The sequence below is a fragment of the Rhinatrema bivittatum genome, chromosome 16, assembly GCF_901001135.1.
Source record: "Rhinatrema bivittatum chromosome 16, aRhiBiv1.1, whole genome shotgun sequence".
Lineage (NCBI taxonomy): Eukaryota > Metazoa > Chordata > Amphibia > Gymnophiona > Rhinatrematidae > Rhinatrema > Rhinatrema bivittatum.
In genome coordinates, this window is record NC_042630.1 from 9122252 (window position 1) to 9147563 (window position 25312).

At 49.3% G+C, this 25312-nt stretch overlaps 2 protein-coding genes across 3 annotated transcripts; both read left to right on the plus strand.

Annotated features, from left to right (window-relative positions):
* The first annotated feature begins 3474 nt into the window (after positions 1 to 3474).
* Positions 3475 to 6505, plus strand: LOC115078865 (leukotriene B4 receptor 2-like). Its single transcript, XM_029581923.1, is given in 3 exon segments — positions 3475 to 3783; positions 4778 to 5241; positions 5243 to 6505. Coding segments are annotated over 2 exon segments (1104 nt in total). The 5' UTR covers positions 3475 to 3783; positions 4778 to 4803; the 3' UTR covers positions 5909 to 6505.
* A 925-nt stretch (positions 6506 to 7430) lies between these two features.
* Positions 7431 to 15658, plus strand: LOC115078290 (leukotriene B4 receptor 1-like). 2 transcript variants are annotated; one of them, XM_029581134.1, is made up of 2 exons: positions 7431 to 7917; positions 11925 to 15658. In XM_029581134.1, exon 2 carries the CDS (start codon positions 11931 to 11933, stop codon positions 13068 to 13070), a length of 1140 nt encoding a protein of 379 aa, XP_029436994.1. In that variant the 5' UTR covers positions 7431 to 7917; positions 11925 to 11930; the 3' UTR covers positions 13071 to 15658. The 2 variants fall into 2 exon arrangements, with proteins under 2 accessions (XP_029436994.1, XP_029436993.1); XM_029581133.1 differs by having other exon boundaries at positions 7435 to 8208.
* Positions 15659 to 25312: the final 9654 nt, after the last annotated feature.

Below are 25312 nucleotides of genomic sequence, written 5' to 3' on the forward strand. Positions count from 1 at the left end.
AAAACATGTTTTTAAAGTAATATATGTCATCGTGACCAGAAAATGCAGGTCCACCCATACAGATACTGCCCAGTAGCAGCAGAGACCGGGAGTGAAGTGCTGTTTGCAGAAGCATTGCTGACAGTAATTGACTGTACATCAGATGAGAAATACACTACTGAGATTTTTTCATAACTGTGGAGGGTTGAAGCCCCTGAGGCAGCGGTTTTTGAACTGCGAAACTCGGCCTGAGTCGGGCGATTTTTGAACACGTCTCTGCTTAATAAACATTTGGAAAAAGATCAGGCATCTATTGTTTGTGTTTATCCTTACGGCTATCATAGATCGCCTACCTCTTTGTTTTCTTGGACCACCCATACAGATATACACACAACCCAGATCCATACGCACGCTGTGAGGTGTGAATCCCCTGTCCCTGAGAGCTGGCAATTTCATATCCAGCCCAGGTAGGGGTTAAGTGACTCTGCTGAAAGTCACAGAGAGAGAGAGAAAAAGCAGGTGAAAGGCAGGGAAGGAAGGAAGCCAAGATCCATCCAGTCTCGAACATCTGGCGTTTGTGACCTCTTTGCGCCATTTGAGACGAGGTAGAGATTAAGCGACTGTGCTGAAGGTTGCAGAGAGTGAAAGCGAAGGGGAATGGAAGGGAGAAGAGGACTGGGGTCTCTCCAAGCTGGAAACACTTTGAGCCGTCTCTTTCCCTGCCCTCCCATCTTTTCCTACAGGTGAAGGACACTACTCCATAACCTGAGCTATTTTAAATCTTGGAGGGGGGGGGGGAGGGGTGATTCTTCGCTTCCTTTGTTTTTCATGCATTTAGTTCTGTTAGATTGTGCTTAAACCATGAGAAACCCTCTGTCAGGGTGATGTCCCTCCCTCAGGGCCATACTTTGCCATAGAGCCCTGGCGACTGAGGGTTGCCACCCCAGGCCAAGCAAACAGGCTGATCCAGTCCTGGTTTTTTTTTTTTTTGCATCCCACTGCATGCAGGGAGCTTCGGTTCTGTTCCCCCCGAGCCTGTGGATTGTATCAGAACTTTAGCTCCTGCCACGCTGTGGCAGAAAGCCTGGACTGGATCATCCTGCTCGGTTGGCCTGGGGTGAGGTTCAAGCCCTGGGCTCTGCCCATCTGCGTTCATAGGGCCCTCAGGGCAGGGGCCAGCAGCCACCACCCAGGGCCACCAACATTTTCCTCCCGCCTAAGACCTCAAGAAAGGGAAGTTTTTCACAGCCTTGGCGAGGAGTCTGCCGCGCTCCCTCCCTCTTCCCCGGAGGATTCATTATTCAGCCTCGAACTTTTAATGAGTTCAGAGTCACTGTTAAACCCACAGAGGGAAGGATAGCAAGCTTGAAAGAAAGTTTCCTGAACTCTCTCCCTCACTCCTGGGCTTTTCTGATGGAAACAGCAGCAGCTGCAGCTTCTCTCCGAAAAACTTTTCCTTAAAGGAGAACTGTGCACATGTGGCCTTAGGCAGGCTGGGATAAAGGATACCTGCCCATTCCTCAGGCTGGGATCAGTGTGTGCTGGGTTAAAGGAGACCTGCCCATTCCTCAGGCTGGGATCAGTGCGTGCTGGGATAAAGGAGACCTGCCCATTCCTCAGGCTGGGATCAGTGTGTGCTGTGTTAAAGGAGACCTGCCCATTCCTCAGGCTGGGATCAGTGGGTGCTGGGTTAGAGGAAACCTGCCCATTCCTCAGGCTGGGATCAGTGTGTGCTGGGTTAGAGGAGACCTGCCCATTCCTCAGGCTGGGATCAGTGGGTGCTGGGTTAGAGGAGACCTGCCCATTCCTCAGGCTGGGATCAGTGTGTGCTGGGTTAAAGGAGACCTGCCCATTCCTCAGCCTGGGATCAGTGTGTGCTGGGTTAAAGGAGACCTGCCCATTCCTCAGCCTGGGATCAGTGCATGCTGTGTTAAAGGATACCAGCCCATTCCTCAGGCTGGGATCAGTGGGTGCTGGGTTAGAGGAGACCTGCCCATTCCTCAGGCTGGGATCAGTGTGTGCTGGGTTAAAGGAGACCTGCCCATTCCTCAGGCTGGGATCAGTGTGTGCTGGGTTAAAGGAGACCTGCCCATTCCTCAGCCTGGGATCAGTGCATGCTGTGTTAAAGGATACCAGCCCATTCCTCAGGCTGGGATCAGTGGGTGCTGGGTTAGAGGAGACCTGCCCATTCCTCAGGCTGGGATCAGTGTGTGCTGGGTTAAAGGATACCAGCCCATTCCTCAGCCTGGGATCAGTGCGTGCTGTGTTAAAGGATACCAGCCCATTCCTCAGGCTGGGATCAGTGGGTGCTGGGTTAGAGGAGACCTGCCCATTCCTCAGGCTGGGATCAGTGGGTGCTGGGTTAGAGGAGACCTGCCCATTCCTCAGCCTGGGATCAGTGCGTGCTGTGTTAAAGGATACCAGCCCATTCCTCAGGCTGGGATCAGTGGGTGCTGGGTTAGAGGAGACTTGCCCATTCCTCAGGCTGGGATCAGTGGGTGCTGGGTTAGAGGAGACCTGCCCATTCCTCAGGCTGGGATCAGTGGGTGCTGGGTTAGAGGAGACCTGCCCATTCCTCAGGCTGGGATCAGTGGGTGCTGGGTTAAAGGAGACCTGCCCATTCCTCAGCCTGGGATCAGTGCGTGCTGTGTTAAAGGATACCTGCCCATTCCTCAGGCTGGGATCAGTGGGTGCTGGGTTAGAGGAGACCTGCCCATTCCTCAGGCTGGGATCAGTGGGTGCTGGGTTAGAGGAGACCTGCCCATTCCTCAGCCTGGGATCAGTGCGTGCTGTGTTAAAGGAGACCTGCCCATTCCTCAGGCTGGGATCAGTGGGTGCTGGGTTAGAGGAGACCTGCCCATTCCTCAGGCTGGGATCAGTGGGTGCTGGGTTAGAGGAGACCTGCCCATTCCTCAGCCTGGGATCAGTGCATGCTGGGTTAAAGGATACCTGCCCATTCCTCAGCCTGGGATCAGTGCATGCTGGGTTAAAGGAGACCTGCCCATTCCTCAGGCTGGGATCAGTGTGTGTGTTGTGTAAAGGAGACCTGCTCACTCCTCAGACTGGCATCTGTGGATGCAGAGTTAATGGAGACCAGCTCTGTCTTCAGACTGGCATCAGCGGTACAGTGTTAAAGGAGACCTGCCCTTTCCTAAGCCTGGAATTAGTGTGTGTGTTGTGTAAAGGAGATCTGCCCTGTCTTCAGGCTGGTATCAGTGTGTACAGTGTTAAAGGAGACCTGCCCTTTCCTAAGCCTGGAATTAGTGTCTGTGTTGTGTAAAGGAGATCTGCCCTGTCTTCAGGCTGGTATCAGTGTGTACAGTGTTAAAGGAGACCTGCCCTTCCCTAAGGCTGGAATCAGTGTGTGTGTGGTGTGTAAAGGAGACCTGCCCTTTCGTCAGGCTAGACTCTGAGTGGTTAGTATTAGAAGAAAGTGTTGACAGGGAGGAGGAGAGAGTGAAGGAGAGGCAGAGAGAGACCTAAATGTGGAGTGGAGAGAAAGGGAGTGATTCTGGCATACCATCAGGATCCACTGGAGCCGCTCCCCTCAGCGTGTCAGGACTCGGAGGCAGCGCTCGGGAGAACCTGTCAGTACTGACTCAGGCATCAGCACATGGGTCCCCTCCCTGCTCTCGGTCCTGCTACCTTCATTGGCCCCACAGCTGTTGGACGGCAGAGATCCCACCAGGGACTGCAGAGCCATCCCACCGAGGACCGGAAAGCCAGGAGACAAACCCCGCCAGGGCTGGAGACCCAGACTCGGAAAAGATTCTCCATTGGCTGAGCCGGGACCTGCATTACCTTGTAAGTGACTTCTCCATTTTAATCCCCTCCTTCCTGCAGACTGAGAGGGTTACATTCTGTAAATCGCTCCAAAGATGTGCATGCAAACACGCATACACACGTGCACACATGCATGCACTGGTCTCAGGTGAAAGGGACCAGATCCAGGGGCCTGCAATCAGCTTCACTGGTGGCTGCAGAAAAAGCCGCCCTCAGAGCCTCCATCCTCAGCTCCTGGCACCTGAGCAAGGGGACTCCACCCTCCCTCCCACAAACAAAGCTATGTGTACTTTGAGCCAGAAGGCAGGGCCGGGGAAGGGACTGGGAAATGTCTACCCTCCAGGCTGTGCTGTGGGAGGGTGACCTCCCCCTGCACGGGCTCTGATCCTGCCTGCTCTCTGCGCACTCCAATGTCTCTCTGCCTTTCTCTCTCTCTGCCTCCCTCCCTTATTCTGGTAAGAGGGTAAGCAGATTAGGGCTCTTCAGCTTGGAGAAGAGATGGCTGAGAGGGGACAGGGTAGGGTGGAACGAGTAAATAAAGGATGGTTATTTACCCTCTCAGATAATTCTAAAACAAGGGGACACTCCATGAAACGAATAACCAGGAGGTTTGAAACGAATCGTCAAAAGTACTTTTATACTCAACGCACAATCAAAGCTGTGGAATCTGCTGCTGAGGACGTGGTGAAGGCGACGAGCATAGTGGGGTTTAAAAGAGGTTTTGGATAAATTCCGTGAGGTAAAGCCCAGAACACATTATTAGCCAGGGAGACTAAAGAAAGCCTTTGCTACTCCTGGGAGTGACAGGAATTGGACTGATTTTATGGGATATGCCGGGTACCTGCGACCTGGACTGGCCACTGTCAGAGACAGGATAATGAGGCTCAATGGTCTGACCCAGCAGGGCACTTCTTATGATCTCTCTCTCCTAACCTGTTCTCCACCCCTTCTCCCTAAAGATTGCACCAACCCACCTCCCCCTAACTGCTCCTTATCTCTTTCTCTTCTTCCTCAGGGAAAAGACTCCTCTTTAGCGCTACCATGGACCCCTGCATGAAGACGTATGAGAACGAGACCCTCCTGACCTCCTCTGTTTCCCGCATCACCGGCACGGTCTTCCTGCTGCTGGCTGCTCTCCTCGGCCTCCCGGGGAACGCCTTCATCATCTGGAGCATCCTCTGGAAACTCAAAGCCAAGGAAAAGTCAGTCACTTGCATCCTCATTCTCAACCTGGCCTTGGCGGATGGAACGGTGCTGCTTCTGACTCCCTTCTTCATCTCCTTCCTTGCCCTGAGTACCTGGGTCTTCGGCCAGCTTGTCTGCAAGATGGCCTACTATATCTGTTGCCTCAACATGTTCGCCAGCATCTTCATCATCACGCTCATGAGCCTCGACCGCTGTCTGGCCGTCACCCGCCCCTACCTAGCACAGTCCATTCGCAAGAAGAAAGTGGTCCTGAAGATCATGGTAGCCATCTGGGATCTCGGCCATTCTCCTGGCCATACCAGCCTTCTCCTACCGGGAGGTGGTGGAGGAGGTGAGCAGCAGGCGGCGGATCTGCGAGCCCTGCCACGGCACCAAGAGGGGTGCCATCTTCCACTATTCCTTTGAGACTACAGTGGCCTTCATAGTCCCCTTCACCATCATCGTGGTCAGTTATGCCCTCACCCTGGCCAAGCTGAGGGGTGCCAGGTTCCAGCAACGGGCGCGGACAGAGAAGCTGATCCTGGCCATCATCCTGTCTTTTGCTGTGCTCTGGCTGCCCTACCATGTGGTCAACACCATCCAGGTGGCTTCCAACTTGGCCTCGGGTAGCCGGGCGCTGAGGCTCCAGCACGCCTGGAAGGTCAGCCGGGCCGGCGCCACCGCCCTGGCCTTCTTCAGCTGCAGCGTCAACCCCCTGCTCTACGCCTTTGCTGCCGGGGACCTGCTCAGGGCTTTTGGGAGGGACTTCATTGCCAAGCTGCTGGAGGGGACCTCGGCCTGGGATGGCACCCGAAAGGCGAGGTCCAGGAGAGACCTGACGAGGGACCAGGTCAACCGAGGGAGCAGAATGGAGTCCATGGAGTTCCAGCAGAATAGCGAGGTGAAGAAAGACTTCAGTGCTGAGCTGCCACCCATTTTGCAGGGTCAGGAGGCTGCATAGAGCCTGGAGCCTGATGAGCCTACCTTAGTCCTACCAGGGGACCCTCATCCAATGCAAGGCAGGAGCTGACAAGGTGTGAGAAAAACAACATCGGTGGAGAGTTATGAAGAAGACCTCTATCCCTACTCGACCTCCAGTGTAATGGGTGTTACTACTCCCCTGGGGGCTGAAAGCAGCAGAGGGGCAGGAGAAACACCACCAGTTCTCTGATCGGTTAGGCTTTTCCCCAGGCCCTTGCTGTGCTAATGCATGGATCCAGGTTTCTCGGCGTCTCTCTCTCTCTCTCTCTCTGTGCCCTGACCTTACAGAGCCTGTAAGAGAGATCAACGTCTGCTGAAAATGTAGGCCTGGACTTCCAGTATTTTAAACTCGGGTGGGAGGCACGTGTGTTTGATTTGTTCCCAGGACACTTTAAAAGTGTGAAGGCGCACTGTAGGCTGTACGAGGATTTAACTGCGTTTCCCAGGCAACAAAGGGCCTAGGCCTTCCACTTCGAGCCTGAGGCCTACAAAGAAACCCATCCCTGTGATGCCTGTCATGTTTATTTCTATTTCTACATCTACACCCTTTGGAAGGTAAAACAAAAGAATAAAAGTCTTTCAGATATTTTGGGGAAAGCCATTTTTTAAAGGGTTCTGCCCTCCTGCGGCCTACAAGACAGACAGGGGCTTCACAAACCTCTCCTAGCGACCCCCACAGCCAATTGGGTTTATTTTGTAGAGATATCCACAATGAGCACGCACGAGGCAGTGTAAATCTGCACGCGCTAGGTCTCAGTTGTACACAAATTTATCTCGTGCATGTTCATTGTGGATATCCTGCGGGGTCACCAGGACGGAAGTGTGAGGCACCGCGCTGTAAGGGATGGATTTGCACCTCCCAAACACGGCAGCCCGCTTCCTCCACCACTGAGGAGATGGCTTGCAGCCTCATCCCAGGTCAACCAAACAGGCTAAGACCTGCTGGAGCAGCTTGATTGCTTGGCCTAAGGTGAAGCGGGAGGAAAGGAGTGTCGGAAACGTCAAGGTCATGCTGAACATCTGCCCTCCGGGAAGTGGATCACTCTGAGAGATCCGGGGGTCCATTCCCAACTGGAGATCCGGTTCATGAGGCTGCTACTGAATTGGCGCTCACAGCCTCTGCAGAGAGGGGAGCCCAGCCCTCTAGTACCAAGACATGAAACCTCTCACCGGTCCTGGTTTTCAGCCCCCCCCTCTAACTACCCCCCCCCCCCACAACCCCCTACAGTTGCTTCCTGGGAATTGCAGTCTTTGCTTTTCTTAGACGAACGGGAACTACAAGTTCCATGAATACCGGGCTCCGCCCCTTTCCTGTAGACCTTGAATCATCTGGTGACCCTACAAGCACGAGCAGGCCTCTCGCTCTCTCTCTCTGTGTCTGTGTGAGTGATGGCCCAGAGGAGATAAGCAGGCCGAGGCCTCTCTGAGCGGGTGCCTCCCTCCAGGTGTGTCAGAAAGATAGGATGGTGCAGCTTAATCCTCCAGAGCCAGGCTTGCTGAGTGAGAACATTTTGTAATCTGCGGTTCCTCCACACACCCCACACCCCCCAGACGCCTCGAGCCTGCCCCAGGTAGGGCCTGCGCATTGCCAACAGCCCCCCCTGTCCAAGGGTCCCAGCTGCACAGGGACCCCGTTCCTGGAGGCGGGGGAGGGGGGGGGGATACTGTTGGACCGGCCCAAACTTTTCAGAAACCCCACGCCTGAAGTGCACGGACGGTCCGAACCGCAGTGCTGATCTGACACGGGAGGAGCAGACATGCCGGGGGGGGGGGGGGTGGGAGGAAGGCCAACTCAAGTGGTGGCGCTGGATTCTAGAGGGGAGGGTGAAACCTGCGGGAGAAGAGCATGGAGAGGAGTCCCTGCAAAGACCCCCCCACACACACCCTGGAGCAGGATGCCACGGCTCCTCGGCCTACGGTGGTGGAGAGGAGATAGACAGGAAACCCCATGAGCATTGCGAAACTAAACTTGCACATCAGCGCTCCCAGGTAAGGAAGAGGCTCAGTCCCCACCACTGAGCTTAAGCACCCTGGGCAGCGATGTCCTCCTCGGCCAGCGGCCACTCACAACCTGCCTGGGATCGGCAGCCACGCCTTCCCTCCCCTCCACTTCACAGCTTCACACTGTCACCCTGGTGCTCCCTCCTCTGAGGACTTCCTCTTACCTCTTCCAAGTGAGAGAGAGCAAAGAGAAGTCTGCAGGGGACACTGCAACATCTCTGCCAACTCCGTACTACGTCCTGAAGGGAGAGAAATACCCCTCAGACCCCTCACAGCACGGTACGTGGAAGCATCCCCTTCACTCTCTCCTCTCCTCCCTCTCACCTATTTCTGACTCCATCGCTCTTAACTGCTTCTCTCCCCGTTTCTCTCTTTCCCCGTTCCTATCTATGCTCATGTCTCTCCATCTCTTTTTCACTTCTTCTCCTGTCAATCCACCTGTCCTTTATTCCTTTTCAATTCCTTCTCCACCCTTCCTTCCTCCATTCCCTTTCCTCTCTGCATATTCTCCTGTTTTTTGTCTCTTTTTATTTCTCCTCTTTTCTTTCTACTTATCTGTCATGAGAGAGCAGAGACTAGGCAGAAGGATTGAGTGTTTCTGTAACATGCCCTACCATGACACGGAAGGGACTGTTCAGAAGTCTGAGTGTTCCTGTAACACATCTTGCCATGAGACAGAAGGGACTGTGCAGAAGGACTGAGTGTTCCTGTAACACATCTTGCCATGAGACAGAAGGGACTGTGCAGAAGGACTGAGTGTTCTAACACATCGTGTCATGAGACAGAAGAGACTGTGAAGGACTGAGTGTTCCTGTGACATGCCTTGCCATGAGATGGAAGGAACTGTGCAGAAGGACTGAGTGTTCCTGTGACATGCCCTGCCATGAGATGGAAGGGACTGTTCAGAAGGACTGAGTGCTCCTGTAACATATCCTGCCATGAGACAAAAGGGACAGTGCAGAAGGACTGCATGTTCCTGTAGCTCACCCTGCCATTTAAGAGTAGGGACTGTGCAGAAGGACTGAGTATTCCTGTAACATATCCTGCCATGAGACAGAAGGGACTATGCAGAAGGACTGAGTGTTCCTGTACCACACCCTGCCATTTAAGAGTAGGGACTGTGCAGAAGGACTGAGTGTGCCTGTACCACACCCTGCCATTTAAGAGTAGGGACTGTGCAGAAGGACTGAGTGTTCCTGTAGTACACCCTGCCATTTAAGAATAGGCTCTCTGCAGAAGGACTGATTGTTCCTGTAAGATATCCTGCCATGAGACGGAAGGGATTATGCAGAAGGACTTAGTGTTCCTGTAACATATCCTGCTATGAGACGGAAAGGACTGTGCAGAAGGACTGAGTATTCCTTAGCTATCAGACTTCTCACACTGAAGACTTTAGGCTTGAAGAAGGAAACATGTATGTGTGTGTGTGTGTGTGTGTGTATGTGTCTGTGTCTGTGTATGTATGTGCGCGTGTGTGTGTGTCTGTGTATGTATGTGCGCGCGTGAGTGTGTGTGTATGTGTGTGTATGTATGTGTGTGTCTGTGTGTGTATGTGTGTGTGTGTGTGTGTATGTGTGTGTGTATGTGTGTGTATGTATTTGTAAACCGGGTTGTGTATTTGTAAACTGGATTTGTAAACCGGGTTGATGTGATGCCTATCATGAAACTCGGTATAACAAAAACAATAAATAAATAAATAAAATGTATGTGTGTGTGTGTGTGCATACCCATGTATTTGTGTGTTTGTATGAATGTTTATATGTATGTATCTCTCTTCTATCTATGTACCTACTGTACTATAGGTGTCAGCTCTGTGTCATTTCCTGAATTCATTTTGCAAGAGATACTTGGCATCCTATTTTACAAAGGATATGGCGTAACAGCCTCGGTACGCTCTGTCCCCACAACCGTCAGAAAACCAGAGAGATAAAACGATGGCAGAAGTCGGGGGAATAGATTAGGGCATCTGTTTTGGGGAGCTGAGATTTCCAAAGGGACTCGTTTGATCCATAGGGAGAAGGGAAGCAGCGATACCCAGAGGGGCCAGCGGGTGACACTCACAGGGTGACACAGAAATGAGAAATGCTCCATCCAGTCTGCCCAGCAAGGTGTCCCTGTGCTAAGGGGACTAATTGCCGCTCTGCTAAGGGTAGTAACTGCTTGCCCAACAGGAAAACAATTCTTATTTGCAGAGACAGTAAAACTGAGTCATTTTTTGTTTTACCCTAAGCTGGAAATAAAATAACAAAGGTGTTTGCAAGATCCTGAGAATTGCTAGGAGACAAAAGAGCCGTGGACAGTGGTGCACAGAGCAGGTGTAAGAACGAGGTCTTTTCTGTTTCTGGTGACCTTATTCCTTCCTCCAGCTCCTAATTAGTCTGCAGTAACTTCACTTCTGCACCACTCATTTCTCACTTCCGGGCTCTGCGAGCATGAGACTGCCCGGGTAATATTTCCTACTGCAAGGCACACCCCCAGCTTCAAAGAGGAAGTCATCGGTTCCGGTCCAAACCACTGGCTCAGTGGCATTGCCCTGCTTCACTTCCTCAGCTTCTAGGGCCCACTGGGGATGCCCCCACCCTGGGGGGGCATCCCAGAATCGGGGGGAGGGGGGGTCCCTGGCTGAGGATTGTGGCTGAGCCAGGTGAGGGGGACCCAGATAGCTACTTATTTATGTATTTAGTATTCAGCTTTGATCACTTGCTTCCCATCGTGGATCCCAAATCTGTATTTAAATGAATGTGCAGCTGAGAGAAGGAGGATCATGGGGCTGGAGCTGGCAAGAAGCCAAGGGAGCAAGTTCTGATGAGAGGCAGCGGGGCCCGGATTCCTCGCACCTTTAATCCCACTGGGGGCTTACTCTGCCCCCATCTCGAGTCCTGAGACGGACTCAGCTCCCTGCAGTTTTCCATTTCCTTCAGCACGAGGGCCCATCTGTGTGTGCCACGCTCTTTAAAAAGCCATGTTTCTACACCCGTTTTGTCTTCTTTTACTCTGGTGCTGGTCCAATTTGTGTAAACACTTTATTCGGTTCCCCCCACCCCAATGCAAACTCCATTTCTGCCCATGCGCCGAGGAGGAATGCTTCCAAGAGGCTGTCGGGAAAGGCATAAAGTATGCAAATTAAGCGGCTTGCATGCACACATTAATTCAATAGGCACTTATAATGGGACCAACATTAGGTGGCATTAGGCCTCCTTCTCTTTAATAGGGAACAGCTTTTTGCTGTGCAATTTAATGAGACATAATTGACAATCAGTTTACCGGGATCCCAGAATTCATCAGAAAAGGGTACAGAAAAGAGCAAACAAAAGCTCTCCACAGCCTGCTGTGGCCCCCTCCCTCTCCAGAAAGCCACATAGCAGCTCTCATGTGTGCAATAGCACTCGGAGAGAGGTGGGGAAGTCTCTGATTTAGCCAAGGTTAGCAGTTAGATTTCAAAAGAAGACTTAAAAGAAAAAAAACTGCACAACCACAAACCGCCTGCGTCCTCCCCAAACCCTCAGGCAGCTTCAGTCACATAAATCTGCTGCTTTTATTCCTTTGGAGAGTTGAACAGAGCTGGTGGTAGCCCACACGTGGACCACATACTCCCTGGCCTTAGCAGTTCTCACTTGGGGTTTTCAGGATATCCCACAATGAATATGCAGGAAATGGATTTGCATATTCATTGTGCGATATATTGTGCATATAAACAACTTTTGGAAATTTTACCTTAGGCTTCTAAGCCACAAACACATTCCCCCCCTCTCTCCAAAAAAAAGAATGCCCCCACTTTTATGTGTGTGCAGAGTTTTGCATGGAACAAAACTGCACTCGTGCTTTCAGATGGACGAAAATCCACATTATTTATATACAGCCAACTTATATGGGTAACTCTTTGTTTATGCAACTGGCGTAAGGTTCTGAAAATGTTGTCTTGTCCAATTCATGCACCAGGACACTTTATTACCATGGATACTCATAATGCTTCTCTTTCCTTCTACTCTCTCCAGACAGGGATGGAGTCCTCAACCAGCACTTCCTGGAACGCATCCTCCTTCATGAATGAGACCCAGCCATCTCAGCCCGTGTTCTCCTCCTCCTCCTCCTCCTCCTCTGCCTCACTGGGCATTGCCATCCTCTCCGTGGCCCTCCTTGTGGGCTTTCCAGGTAATGCCTTCATTATCTGGACCATCCTGGTGGCCATGAAGAAACGCACAGTGACCTGCGTCCTCATCCTGCACCTGGCCGTGGCTGACATGGCTGTGCTTCTCACTGCACCACTTTTCATCCACCTCCTGGCTACACGTGGCTGGGTCTTTGGTGAAGGGATCTGCAAAATCTGCCACTATATCTGCTGCCTCAGCATGTTTGCCAGCATTCTCCTTATCTCCTTTATGAGTCTGGATCGTTTCCTGGCCGTTGCCAAGCCCTTCCTCTCTCAGAAGGTGCGGACCAAGCCCGTGGTCTTGGGCATAGTGATGACCATTTGGGTCTTAGCTGCCTTGTTAGCCATCCCCATGCCTTTCTACCGCACGGTCATCTCATTCGGACCAGCACGCATTTGCATGCCCTATCACCCAGGCCCCAACCACATTGTCTTCCAGTACCTCTTTGAGACCATCTTTGGCTTTGCCCTTCCCTTTGCTGTCCTTGTTGCCAGCTACGCCTACATCGGCTGCCGCTTACGTAGCGCCAAGTTCCAGCGCAAGCGGAAGACAGGACGGCTCATTGCTGCCATTGTGGTGGCCTTTGCACTCTTCTGGCTCCCTTACCATGTGGTCAACCTCATCCAGGTCGCAGGAAACCTGGCCACGGGCTCCACTGCCATAGCACTGCGCAAGGCGGCAGCCACTGGGCGACCCAACGTCACAGCACTGGCTTTCTTCAGCAGCAGTGTCAACCCTGTCCTCTATGCCTTTGCTGGCAGTGGTTTCATCCGCTCAGCTGGGCTTGGGTTCATGGCCAAGGTCTTCGAAGGCACAGCTTCTGAGGTCTCCAGTGTTCGCAAGGCCTCCCAGATGTTACGCCAGCGCAGCAGGATAGACTCGGTGGAGCTGGAAAAAATGGACATTAAGACAGAAAGCAGAACAATCTCCACCAACCCAACAGATGATGGGCAGCCCCCTCCCTCCTACATAGCATCTATGGAATTATAGCCTATGTTCTTCCAGCTTTCAAACTGAACTTTTTTACCACAACCTTGGATGAGACGCATGTAAAGAAGAGACCTGTGTACTGTCAAACATTCACCTTGGGGCAATTTCTACTTTGCTGTAATAAAGGATAACATCCAGAATAGAATCATCTCTTAGTCTGAGAAGTTACATTTCAATGGGGACAGGCAAAGACTGTGAGTGAGTAACCTGCACACAGGTGAACAAATTAGCCTTCTCCAGTTAAATGAAACAAAGACTACTAAGGAATCCATCTGGTCCTGGTGCATTTCAGCCAGGGCTTTTATCTTGCTCTCTATAGCTCCCAGAGCAGAGGCAGTATATACATTAGATCCAGAATTGTCAGGAATTTCCTCATTGCTTTGCACATTTTTCTTTCATGCAGTTTATTTTTTCAGTATTTGTAATTACTGGAACATACAGAACTTCAAAATCACCCCCTCTCTCAATTCTGATTCTATTCTCAGTTTGCTCCCTACGTGCACAGAAAGATTAAAAAAAAAAAAAAAGAAGTTGCTGATACTTGGCCTCTCCTATAGTTGCAAGTCTTAAGTAAATCATCACCCCCTCACAGGTACAGGTAAAACCTGAGAAGTATAAGGACATCTTTTATTAAGAGAGAAAAAATAAGACAAGAACCAAAGAGCACAGGGGTTTAGCCATTCCAAAAAGGCAGACCCTTGTCATTCCAAAAGAAGAAAGAAATTTAAGAAATTAAATATTAGTTTTTGTTATTCTAAAAGCAGTGCAGACTAGAAGAGCAGCTGTTGGAAGATCCTGGCCTGCTTTGTCCTGGAAGATCACCGCCACTTTCTTATCATTTAAATAATTTCTTTATTTAAAATTATTTTCTTTCTGCACACTTCAAAACTTGTGGTGGTTTACAATGTAAACGACGTAATAGATATATATATATATATATATATATATATATATATATATATATAGCCCCCATTTATAGCAAATTTCAGAAGTCCAACCCGAACAGATAAGAAATGTGCTTACAATGACTCATCATGATAGACACTACCGGACAAACATGTCACCCGACATAGCAAACCAGTTTTATACTTTTTTCTTGCAAATAACAGTTTGTAACTTATCCTTTTTATCAGTCCATCGTTTAACCAGGCAAAACTTTGAGGGTCTGTGCTTCATGGCCTGCGTCAGTGGGGTATACAGATGGAACAGCAGCCCTTCACATGGATACTTTCCAATCCAAATCCTTGTAGCTGTTTAATGGCACGTTTCTCTTCAAATTCTACAAATAAAACATATTAAGTACCCATTTACGAGAAGTAGTGCAGAGCTTAACTGAACTGGCGTCTCGAATCCCTTTCACGCTAAAAGTTACCAGAAGTAGTAACAAAAAAAAAAAGAGGGGAGGTTATAATGTACATTCTGACCTTTTTTTTTTAATTAAAGAATAGATCAAATTATTGAATACCATTCAAAATCCAAGTTTAAGCCAAATGCAGAAACATTATTAAGGCATAAATTCCTAAATTGTTCGCTGAGGTGTGAGCAGGCCTCCTGATCGCCCCCTAGTGGGCTGGTCGAGAAGCTGGGATTGAATTCAAGGCAATGGGCTACTGTTATTTTTAATGCAACTCTTGGGTTCCGTAAGATGGATTTTGATCATTCTTTTGATCTTAATAATGTATAATTTGTGACAAGGACAAATGATGTAATATCTTTACAAAGGCTGAGAGGCAGCTTGTAGAATCGTGGAGACGAATTCTCTCTGTGCTACCAGGAACTTGCCAACTTTGCCCCAGTCTTGTCTGTACAGAAAAGACACAGTGGCCACACGGGAAATGTCCCTTGTTAATTATGGACTCTGACTCGTCTGATATTGGGCAACTTTAAGATGGTAGCGCCCGGTCTGGAACATAAGCTGCAGTGGGTTTTGTCTGGAACACAGGATGGAACAGGAGTACTTCCCAATGTCTGAAGATGATGGACACCAGAGTCGAGCCTAGATGGGAGAATCTCAGCTCAACCTCCCGGATCCGCACCCGGTCCAGTAACAGCCACGTCCTCCCAGCATGGAAGGCTTTGCTTATGCGCCCGTTTGATACCCTGGAAAGGGAATTATCCTCTTGCAAGGCGTCTAAAGCTTGAATCATGAAAGGTTCTCTGGTGGAAGAGATTCCGTGAATTCTGAGGAACGGACCCAAAATGACAGGGATGGAAACTTCTGTAATGCAACAGTGTGTTTCTTTCCATCTGTTTATGATATAAAGATGTACACAGCTTATTGTCTGCCTTATTATACACCTAGATGTCTAAGTAAGCAAAGTGAAGTTGACTCGATTTAAAAGTAAACCGTAAATGTGGATCCACTGAGTTTACAATTTAAACATATACAATGATTTTAAAAAGCCATAAAACAAAAAAATAAAAAAGTAAAATACAACTGCATTACAAGGTTACAGAACATTTAACCTAATAACACTCGCACAACTTCTTTACCGAGTGTCTAACTTAGAAGACTTAATGACCCAAAGGCTCATTGAAAGAACCATGTTTTCAACATTTTCTCAAATAAATTCATGTCCTGCATTCAACTCAAGTCTTCAGGCATTGCTTTCCACAGTACTGGTCCCGCAGTGAAGGCCGCGTACCTCTGCCTATTGAGTGTGATGTACCCATATTAGCAGATCTCAGCAACCTGCCTGGGTTACGTCTATGCAATGCCGAGCCCAAGCAATAAATCACTTCACTGGTACAGGTTATCTTGGGAAGTAGCACCAGGGGTGCGGCGAGCAGCTCAGTTGTCTTCCATTTATTTGAGCCCTATGGGTAAACCTTTTCCGAAGTTAGGTGTGGGACATTGCTCGTACCACGCAGATGATTTGCAAGTTTGTTTATTATATGGTTCAGATGAAGAGCTCCCTGAGGAAAAGTTTGAAGAGTGTTTAGTAGAAATACAAAAGTGGTTAAGCTTTTGGAGATTAGTATTGAATGTCAAAAAAAAAAAATCTGTGGTCTTAATAGTAAGTAGGAATTATAGTAAGGATGTACAACAAGAACTTTGTAATGAAGGAGTAACCGTGCCAATAGTGGATCAGGCCCGTGGTCAGGGCTGGTGCGTCCCAGTAGCCAAACTATGCAGTCGCCTTGGGCGCCGGCCATTAGGAGGCAGCAAAGAGCTGCCATGTGGGGGCCACCAGCGGAGCCCATCCCACTCAGGGCCGAGAGAAGCCGAGTCTCGGAGGTGCCTGTTTGCGTGTGTGAGTGAGAGGGATTATGTGTGTAGGAGAGAGCAATGGTGTTAGTGAGAGAGAGGGAGTGTGTGGATGAGACAGGGAGCCTAAGTGTGTGTGTGTGTGTGTGTGTGTGTGTGTCTGAGTGAATGGGATTGGGGCAAGAACAGGGGCCTGGACTGGGGGGGGGGGGGGCTGGGCACAAGTGCAGTCTCTAGTGATAATGCAATGCTTTGTATGTGGGGTTACCACAGAAGTTAGTAAGGGTAGTACAGTTGGTTAGGAATGGTGCAGGAAGAGTGATTATCGGACCCTGCCCCCATGAGCATATAACTCCAATCCTCCACCAGTACACAGGTTGCCAGTGAGTGATAGAATTAATTTTAAAATGTTGGCACTGTTGTTTAAGGCATTGCACATTGAAGATTATTCATTATCTAAATTACTTCAACCTTATGTTAATACCCAAATTTTACGTTCACTGGAACAAAATCTTTTAAAGGAATTGAATTTTAAGGATTATAAATATCAAGAAATGCAAAACAGAGCCTTCTCTGTTAAAGACCCTAAGATGTGGAATACAATTTCTAACAATTTGAGGAAAATGGGGGAGCTGACATTTTATTAGGAAAATTTTAAAAAAGGATTTTTTTAAACAAGCTTATGGGGTATAATATGAAAGATTTTTAAATACTGTAAAATGTTTGTGGTATGATGAAAGTTTATGTATGTTTTTGTACTGTAAGCCGCATAGATCAACAAAGTTGGATATTGCGGATTATAAATGTAAACAAATAAATAAATACATTTATATTCAGTTGGAAATTGAACAGATAACCAATGAAGTTCACTCAGTACAGATGTCATGTGGTCATATCTTGAATGTCCAGTCAAAATTCTTGCCACAGAGTTTTGCAAGTGATCTTAGTGTGATATTCGGTAAGCCCAGCAACAAGGATTTACAATAATTTATTCCAGCAAAACCTAACGTTTGCAGAACCATACAAACGTCGTAAAGGTCAAGGAGCGGTTTCCGCCTTCTTAACATCCTCAGTTTATAGTAATCTGATGTGATTAGATTTTGCATGTTTTTTCATTGATAATTTTCTATTTTAGTATCACCCCAAGATCACAAGCCTAAGTCACAATAGGAATCTTGCTCCCATAGAACTCAAATGAATTAATGGTTTCAGTTGGAGCAGGATAGAGGAATAAGATCACCAAAGAAGAGCTAAAAGACGGGCCGATACAGTAACCCATGCGGGCGCGCCCAGGCCACTCTCCTGTGCGCGCGATTCACTAAATAAATGTATTTAAATTAGGGCCCGCGGCAAAAAGAGGCGCTAGGGATGCTAGTGTGTCCCTAGCGCCTCTTTTTAGACAGGAGCGGCGGCTGTCAGCGGGTTTGACAGCCGACGCTCAATTTTGCCGGCGTCGGTTCTCGAGCCCGCTGACAGCCACGGGTTCGAAAACCGGAAGCCGGCAAAATTGAGCGTCCGGTTTTCAACTTGCGAGCCGCGGGCTGATTTTAATTTTTTTTTTAATTTTTAACTTTTTTTAACTTTTGGGACCTCTGACTTAATATCGCCATGATATTAAGTCGGAGGGTGCACAGAAAAGCAGTTTTTACAGCTTTTCTGTGCACTTTCCCGGTGCCCGGAAAAATTAGCGCCTACCTTTGGGTAGGCGCTAATTTCTGAAAGTAAAATGTGTGGCTTGGCTGCACATTTTACTTACTGAATCGCGCGGGAATACCTAATAGGGCCATCAACATGCATTGCATGTTGCAGGCACTATTAGGTTTGGGGGGGTTGGACGCGTGTTTTGGACGCATGTTTTGGACGCGTACAGTACAGTGCGCTCCATCGGAGCGCACTGTACTGTATTGGCCTGAGAGGTAGGAACTATCCAAGCTGGTGAGGCACTCAATATAATGCAATGTTGTGCCATATACAACAATGACCACCAGATGTCACCCCACACCTATGTATTTTATTTATTTATTTATTTATTTATTTTGGATTTTTATATACCGGCATTCCTGTAGCAGCTACAAATCACACCGGTTTACAAAGAACAAAAAACTTCGCATAGGAGCGTTACATGGAACAATGTGAGAAACAAGTAAATACAAAGATAACCATGGCTAAACTTGATCATTGCAAAGACATAACAATACGCAACTTAGTTGATAATCAAATAAATAAATACAACCAGACAGGAATTGAATAACAACCTAATATGTCTAAGATTAATAAGATTAAATTAAGAGGAATACTTAATGTAACTACTTGCCAGATTTTATTAATAAGGTATGAGTAATTGGGGCGGAATTAGTTGGGGAGGTTAAGGAATAAGATATAATACGGAGCGATGGTCATGTTGGTCTATGAAGTGTACAGAGGTCATCATTCTGGGAATGCGAGTTTGAAGAGCCATGTTTTGAGGGGTTTTTTTTTAAAGATAGAGGACATGGATCTTGTCGGAGGTCTGGAGGGAGCGAATTCCATTGTGAGGGGCCTGCTGAAGAAAGGGCACGTTTTCTGAAGGAAGTTTTTGCTGGGGGAACGTATAGAGTACCTAGATAGGCTCCTCTAATTGGTCTCCTGGAGTAGTGAGGCCTTGGCTGGATGGTAAGCTCAATAGGAGAGAGATTGTGTAAGGCTTTGTGAATAAAGGTAAGGTCTTTATAGAGAATTCTGTATTTGATAGGGAGCCAGTGGAGGTTGTACAGGATAGGGGAGATGTGATCTCTTTTTTTTTGTGTTTGTCAAGATCCTGGCTGCTGAATTCTGCAACATCTGTAAAGGTTTGATGGTGTTTGCCGGAAGTCCAAGGAGCAGCAAGTTGCAGTAATCGATTTTTTAGAAGAGTATAGATTGAAGTACCAGGCAGAAGTCATGAAAATGTAAGAGGGCTTTCAGTTTTTTTAGGACATGCAGTTTGAAAAAGCAGTCCTTGGCAGTGTTGTTAACGAATTTTTTGAGGTTAAGTTGGTTATCTAAGAGAACTCCAAGATCTCTTACATGGGGTACATGATTGAGGTTTGAGGGAGGCGGCAATATTGGAGCATTAAGAAGAGGATTGTTGTCATCTTGGGAGATTATGAGGATTTCAGTCTTGTTGGAGTTGAGGACTAGATCAAGGCTAGAGAGGAGCGTGTTGATTGCTTGGAGGCAGCTATACCAGAAGCTTAGGGTCTTATGTAGAGATTCGGTGATTGGTATGAGAATGTGTATGTCGTCCGCATAGAGCTAATTAGTGACTGTAGCTTAGAGAGTAACTGACAGAGGGGTAGGAGGTAAATGTTGAAGAGTGTTGGTGAGAGGGAGGATCCTTGTGGGACTCCATAGTTGGAGGTGACTGGGTGTGATTCTTTATTGTTGATTTTGACCTTGAAAGTTCTGTTGCACAGGAAGGATTTGAACCAGTTGAGAGCCGTACCAGAGATGCCTATATCTGCAAGACGGTCTAAGAGAATTTTATGGTTGATGGTGTAGAAGGCTGCGGACAGATCCAGAAGAACCAGAAGATACAGTTGTCTTTTATCCATGTTCATTAGGATCGAGTCTGTGAGGGAAATTAGGAGTGATTCTGTGTTCAGAGATTTCCGGAATCCAAACTGAGATGGCGCTAGAATCTTGTGTTCCTCCAAGTATTCCGAGAGTTGTTTATTGACAATTTTCTCTATAATTTTGGCAATGAGAGGTAGGTTGGCGATCGGGCGGAAGTTCGCTGGGTCATCTATTGGCAGGTTGGGTTTTTTTTAGTAGAGGTTCTAATATGGCGAGTTTTAAAATGTCTGGGACTAATCGTTGAGATAGAGAGCAGTTGATAATTTCTGCGATAGGTTTAGCAATGATGTTCAGGATGGAAAAGAGGAGGTTTGAAGGAATGGTATCTAGGGGGTGGGAGGAGGGTTTGAGTTTCTTAAGGATGTTTTCGATCTCAAGTGAGGAAGTAGTCTCTAAGGCTTTGAGCATTGCGGTTGGGGGGAAGAGGTGATGGGGGGCGGAGGTGTTGGGTTGGATGAAGAGAGAGGATTAATGAGATTGATAATTTTGTTTTCGAAGTATTTTGCAAGTTATATGGCTTTACTAAGCGCTTGGTCGTCTGGAAAAGTTGGTGGGGTAGGTTTGGTGAGAGCCGAGACGTAAGAGAATAGAGCTTTGGCGTCAAAGATGAAGTGGTGGATTTTTTTGGCGAAGAAATCTTTCTTTGTTTTGTGAATGGTGTTACTATAGGCATTAAGGGAAGTTTTGTAGACAGCCAGGGTAGTGGAGGAAGGGTTTTTTCGCCATCTGTGTTCTTTATTTCTGAGGTCTTGTTTGAGGGACTTTAGTTCCGGAGTGAACCATGGTTTTCTGTTGTCGGGGGAAGGGTGTAGCACTTTTGCGGTGAGAGGGCATGTTGTTTCTGCTACTTTGTTAATTATTTTGAACCAAGACGAAGTGGCAGCAGTTGCGTCTGCGAGGTCCAGTTGTGTCAATTCCTTAGAGAGATGGTCACCTAGGAGGTCCGAAGAGCAGGGTTTTCTGAATTGTATTGTAGTTCTTGGGAAGGAGGGAGAGGGAAGGTTTAAGATCTCGAGAGAGGTAGTGATGATCCTATGGTCTGACCAAGGGACTGAGGAACACATGGGTGTGGAGGGGAGAGAGATGCCTTCATTAATGAAGATTAGGTCCAATCTTTATGAGTAGGAGTGTTCACAATTTGTTTAAATCCCATGTAGCTTAGGGTCGATAGGAGTGTATCGCAGTTGGCAGTGTGCACGAAATGTCCACATGCAAATTTTGTCTTTGCATGTGAATGGCCCGCGCCATTTTTAAAGATGGTGCTGGCCGTCCATTACTCCTACCATGTGACAGGGCCTGGCCAATGGCACAGATACCCTGTCACATGGTAAGGGCAAAGGGCCATCGGCGCCATTTTTATTAGTGGCAGCAGACGGCCCCGAGAGCAGGAGATCGCTCCCGGGACTTCCACTGGACTACCAGGTACTTGTAAAAAGTTTGGGGGGGGGGGTTCGGGAGGGTGGGGAAAGCTAAGGGAACAGTTTTAAAGGGTCAGTTGGGTTTTTTTGTTTATCGGCTCGGGCGCAGCCAATAAACAAAACTGCGATCGGGCCGCACAAAAAAAAATTAACGATGTGAATCGGAACCGATTCCGGTTCCGATTCACATCTCTAGTGGTTAGTGCAGTTAGTATAGCTGTGTTTATTAAACATATAGAAACATAGAAACATATGTTTCTATGTTTCTATATGTTTAAAAAAGGATTGGATAAGTTCTTGGAGGAGAAGTCCATTACCTGCTATTAAGTTCACTTAGAGAATAGCCACTGCCATTAGCAATGGTTACATGGAATAGACTTAGTGTTTGGGTACTTGCCAGGTTCTTATGGCCTGGATTGGCCACTGTTGGAAACAGGATGCTCGGCTTGATGGACCCTTGCTCTGACCCAGTATGGCATGTTTTTATGTTCTTGTGAAAGCACTTTAAACTCGTAGACCTAGACCTGGAGAGTGATAGCAGAAAAGAACCAGAGAGTCCCTCCAGTCTCGGTTTAATTTACCTCCTGGAGGAGTGCCAGCAATCCACGTTTGTCTCCGGTTTCTACTTACTTCACCACAACTAGGAAGATTTTCAAGGATTTAAAAAGAAACTTAACCTTTCCACTTATCAGTCTGCCATTCTAGTCAGTACATATCCAAGACCTCCATTCCTAGAGCTGACAGTTTTTGTATCCCTGATCCCTCCAGTCCTAGAGGTGACGGGCTCTGTATCCCTGCACCCATCCCCTGACCCCTCCAGTCCTAGAGGTGACAGGCTCTGTATCCCTGCTCCCATCCCCTGATCCCTCCAGTCCTAGAGGTGACAGGCTCTGTATCCCTGCTCCCATCCCCTGATCCCTCCAGTCCTAGAGGTGACAGGCTCTGTATCCCTGCACCCATCCCCTGATCCCTCCAGTCCTAGAGGTGACAGGCACTGTATCCCTGCACCCATCCCCTGATCCCTCCAGTCCTAGAGGTGACGGGCTCTGTATCCCTGCTCCCATCCCCTGATCCCTCCAGTCCTAGAGGTGACAGGCTCTGTATCCCTGCTCCCATCCCCTGATCCCTCCAGTCCTAGAGGTGACAGGCTCTGTATCCCTGCACCCATCCCCTGATCCCTCCAGTTCTAGAGGTGACAGGCTCTGTATCCCTGCTCCCATCCCCTGATCTCTCCAGTCCTAGAGGTGACAGGCTCTGTATCCCTGCTCCCATCCCCTGCTCCCTCCAGTCCTAGAGGTGACAGGCACTGTATCCCTGCACCCATCCCCTGATCCCTCCAGTCCTAGAGGTGACGGGCTCTGTATCCCTGCTCCCATCCCCTGATCCCTCCAGTCCTAGAGGTGACAGGCTCTGTATCCCTGCTCCCATCCCCTGATCCCTCCAGTCCTAGAGGTGACAGGCTCTGTATCCCTGCACCCATCCCCTGATCCCTCCAATTCTAGAGGTGACAGGCTCTGTATCCCTGCTCCCATCCCCTGATCTCTCCAGTCCTAGAGGTGACAGGCTCTGTATCCCTGCTCCCATCCCCTGATCCCTCCAGTCCTAGAGGTGACAGGCTCTGTATCCCTGCACCCATCCCCTGATCCCTCCAGTTCTAGAGGTGACAGGCTCTGTATCCCTGCTCCCATCCCCTGCTCCCTCCAGTCCTAGAAGTGAGAGGCTCTGCATCCCTGCACCCATGCCCTGAGCCGTCCAGTCCTAGAGGTGACAGGCTCTGTATCCCTGCTCCCATCCCCTGATCCCTTCAGTCCTAGAGGTGACAGGCTCTGTATCCCTGCACCCATCCCCTGATCCCTCCAGTCCTAGAGGTGACAGGATCTGTATCCCTGCTCCCATCCCCTGACCCCTCCAGTCCTAGAGGTCACAGGCTCTGTATCCCTGCACCCATCCCCTGAGCCCTCCAGTCCTAGAGGTGACAGGCTCTGTATCCCTGCTCCCATCCCCTGCTCCCTCCAGTCCTAGAAGTGAGAGGCTCTGTATCCCTGCACCCATCCCCTGATCCCTCCAGTTCTAGAGGTGACAGGCTCTGTATCCCTGCTCCCATCCCCTGATCTCTCCAGTCCTAGAGGTGACAGGCTCTGTATCCCTGCTCCCATCCCCTGATCCCTCCAGTCCTAGAGGTGACAGGCTCTATATCCCTGCACCCATCCCCTGATCCCTCCAGTTCTAGAGGTGACAGGCTCTGTATCCCTGCTCCCATCCCCTGCTCCCTCCAGTCCTAGAAGTGAGAGGCTCTGCATCCCTGCACCCATGCCCTGAGCCGTCCAGTCCTAGAGGTGACAGGCTCTGTATCCCTGCTCCCATCCCCTGATCTCTCCAGTCCTAGAGGTGACAGGCTCTGTATCCCTGCTCCCATCCCCTGCTCCCTCCAGTCCTAGAAGTGAGAGGCTCTGTATCCCTGCACCCATCCCCTGATCCCTCCAGTTCTAGAGGTGACAGGCTCTGTATCCCTGCTCCCATCCCCTGATCTCTCCAGTCCTAGAGGTGACAGGATCTGTATCCCTGCTCCCATCCCCTGACCCCTCCAGTCCTAGAGGTCACAGGCTCTGTATCCCTGCACCCATCCCCTGAGCCCTCCAGTCCTAGAGGTGACAGGCTCTGTATCCCTGCTCCCATCCCCTGCTCCCTCCAGTCCTAGAAGTGAGAGGCTCTGTATCCCTGCACCCATCCCCTGATCCCTCCAGTCCTAGAGGTGACAGGATCTGTATCCCTGCACCCATCCCCTGATCCCTCCAGTCCTAGAAGTGAGAGGCTCTGCATCCCTGCACCCATGCCCTGAGCCGTCCAGTCCTAGAGGTGACAGGCTCTGTATCCCTGCTCCCATCCCCTGATCTCTCCAGTCCTAGAGGTGACAGGCTCTGTATCCCTGCCCCCATCCCCTGATCCCTCCAGTCCTAGAGGTGAGAGGCTCTGTATCCCTGCTCCCATCCCCTGAGCACTCCAGTCCTGGTAGTGAGATAATTTATATCCCTGTGCCAGACAGACAGAGTTGGACTGAGGACTGTGAATCAGTAATACTAATACTAATTAATTCTGGCTCTCAGTTTATTGTCTCACCACCTCCTCACTTGTTCTCAGAATCTCACATTCAGCAATTAACTTTAGCAAATCACTGATTTGAGACATCACTCACCCAGCCCCCTGCCAGCCTCCACACTGGCTCAAATGACTGCTCTTTCTTCTCCTCCCCCCATCAGTCCTCAGTGCGACTGTCTCTTTCCTTCCAGGACCAGAAGGGCGGCTTGCATGCAGCCTACCCCGGGATGCACAGATGGACGGCTGAGTCTCCTCCACCATTAGCAGCTCCCATTTCCTGGCTTGGGTGCTGCAGAAGGGAAGGGCCACAGGCGCTGCCAGGTGACAGCAAAGCTCCCAAAGGCTGCTGCCATGTCAGGGGCTTCTTCTTAACAATTAGCATTAAATTGAAAAGCACGGATTGCAGTCACTGACTCACTGTCCTAGATAAGGTGGTTTTGTTTTGTTTTGTTTTTTTTCTCCTTTCTTGTCGGAGACCAGGACTCCAGTAAATCATAACAGGTTTCCCCAGCGCTGCTGTTCATATTCCTCCTACTGGCTCCTGCATAAGATGGTGCTGCAGGGCAGGAGTGAGGTGCATTGGCAGAGCTGTGTGTAAGGGTCTCAGTACTGGAATAGCAGGGGGTGCTGCAGGGCAGGAGTGAGGTGCATTGGCAGAGCTGTGTGTAAGGGTCTCAGTACTGGAATAGCAGGGGGTGCTGCAGGGCAGGAGTGAGGTGCATTGGCAGAGCTGTGGGTGAGGGTCTCAGTCCTGGAATAGCAGGGGGTTCTACAGAGCAGGAGTGAGGTACATGGGCAGAGCTGTGTGTGAGGGTCTCAGTACTAGAATAGCAGCGGGTGCTACAGAGCAGGAGTGAGGTGCCTTGGCAGAGCTGTGAGTGAGGGTCTCAGTTCTGGAATAGCAGGGGGTGCTGCAGATTTAGTAT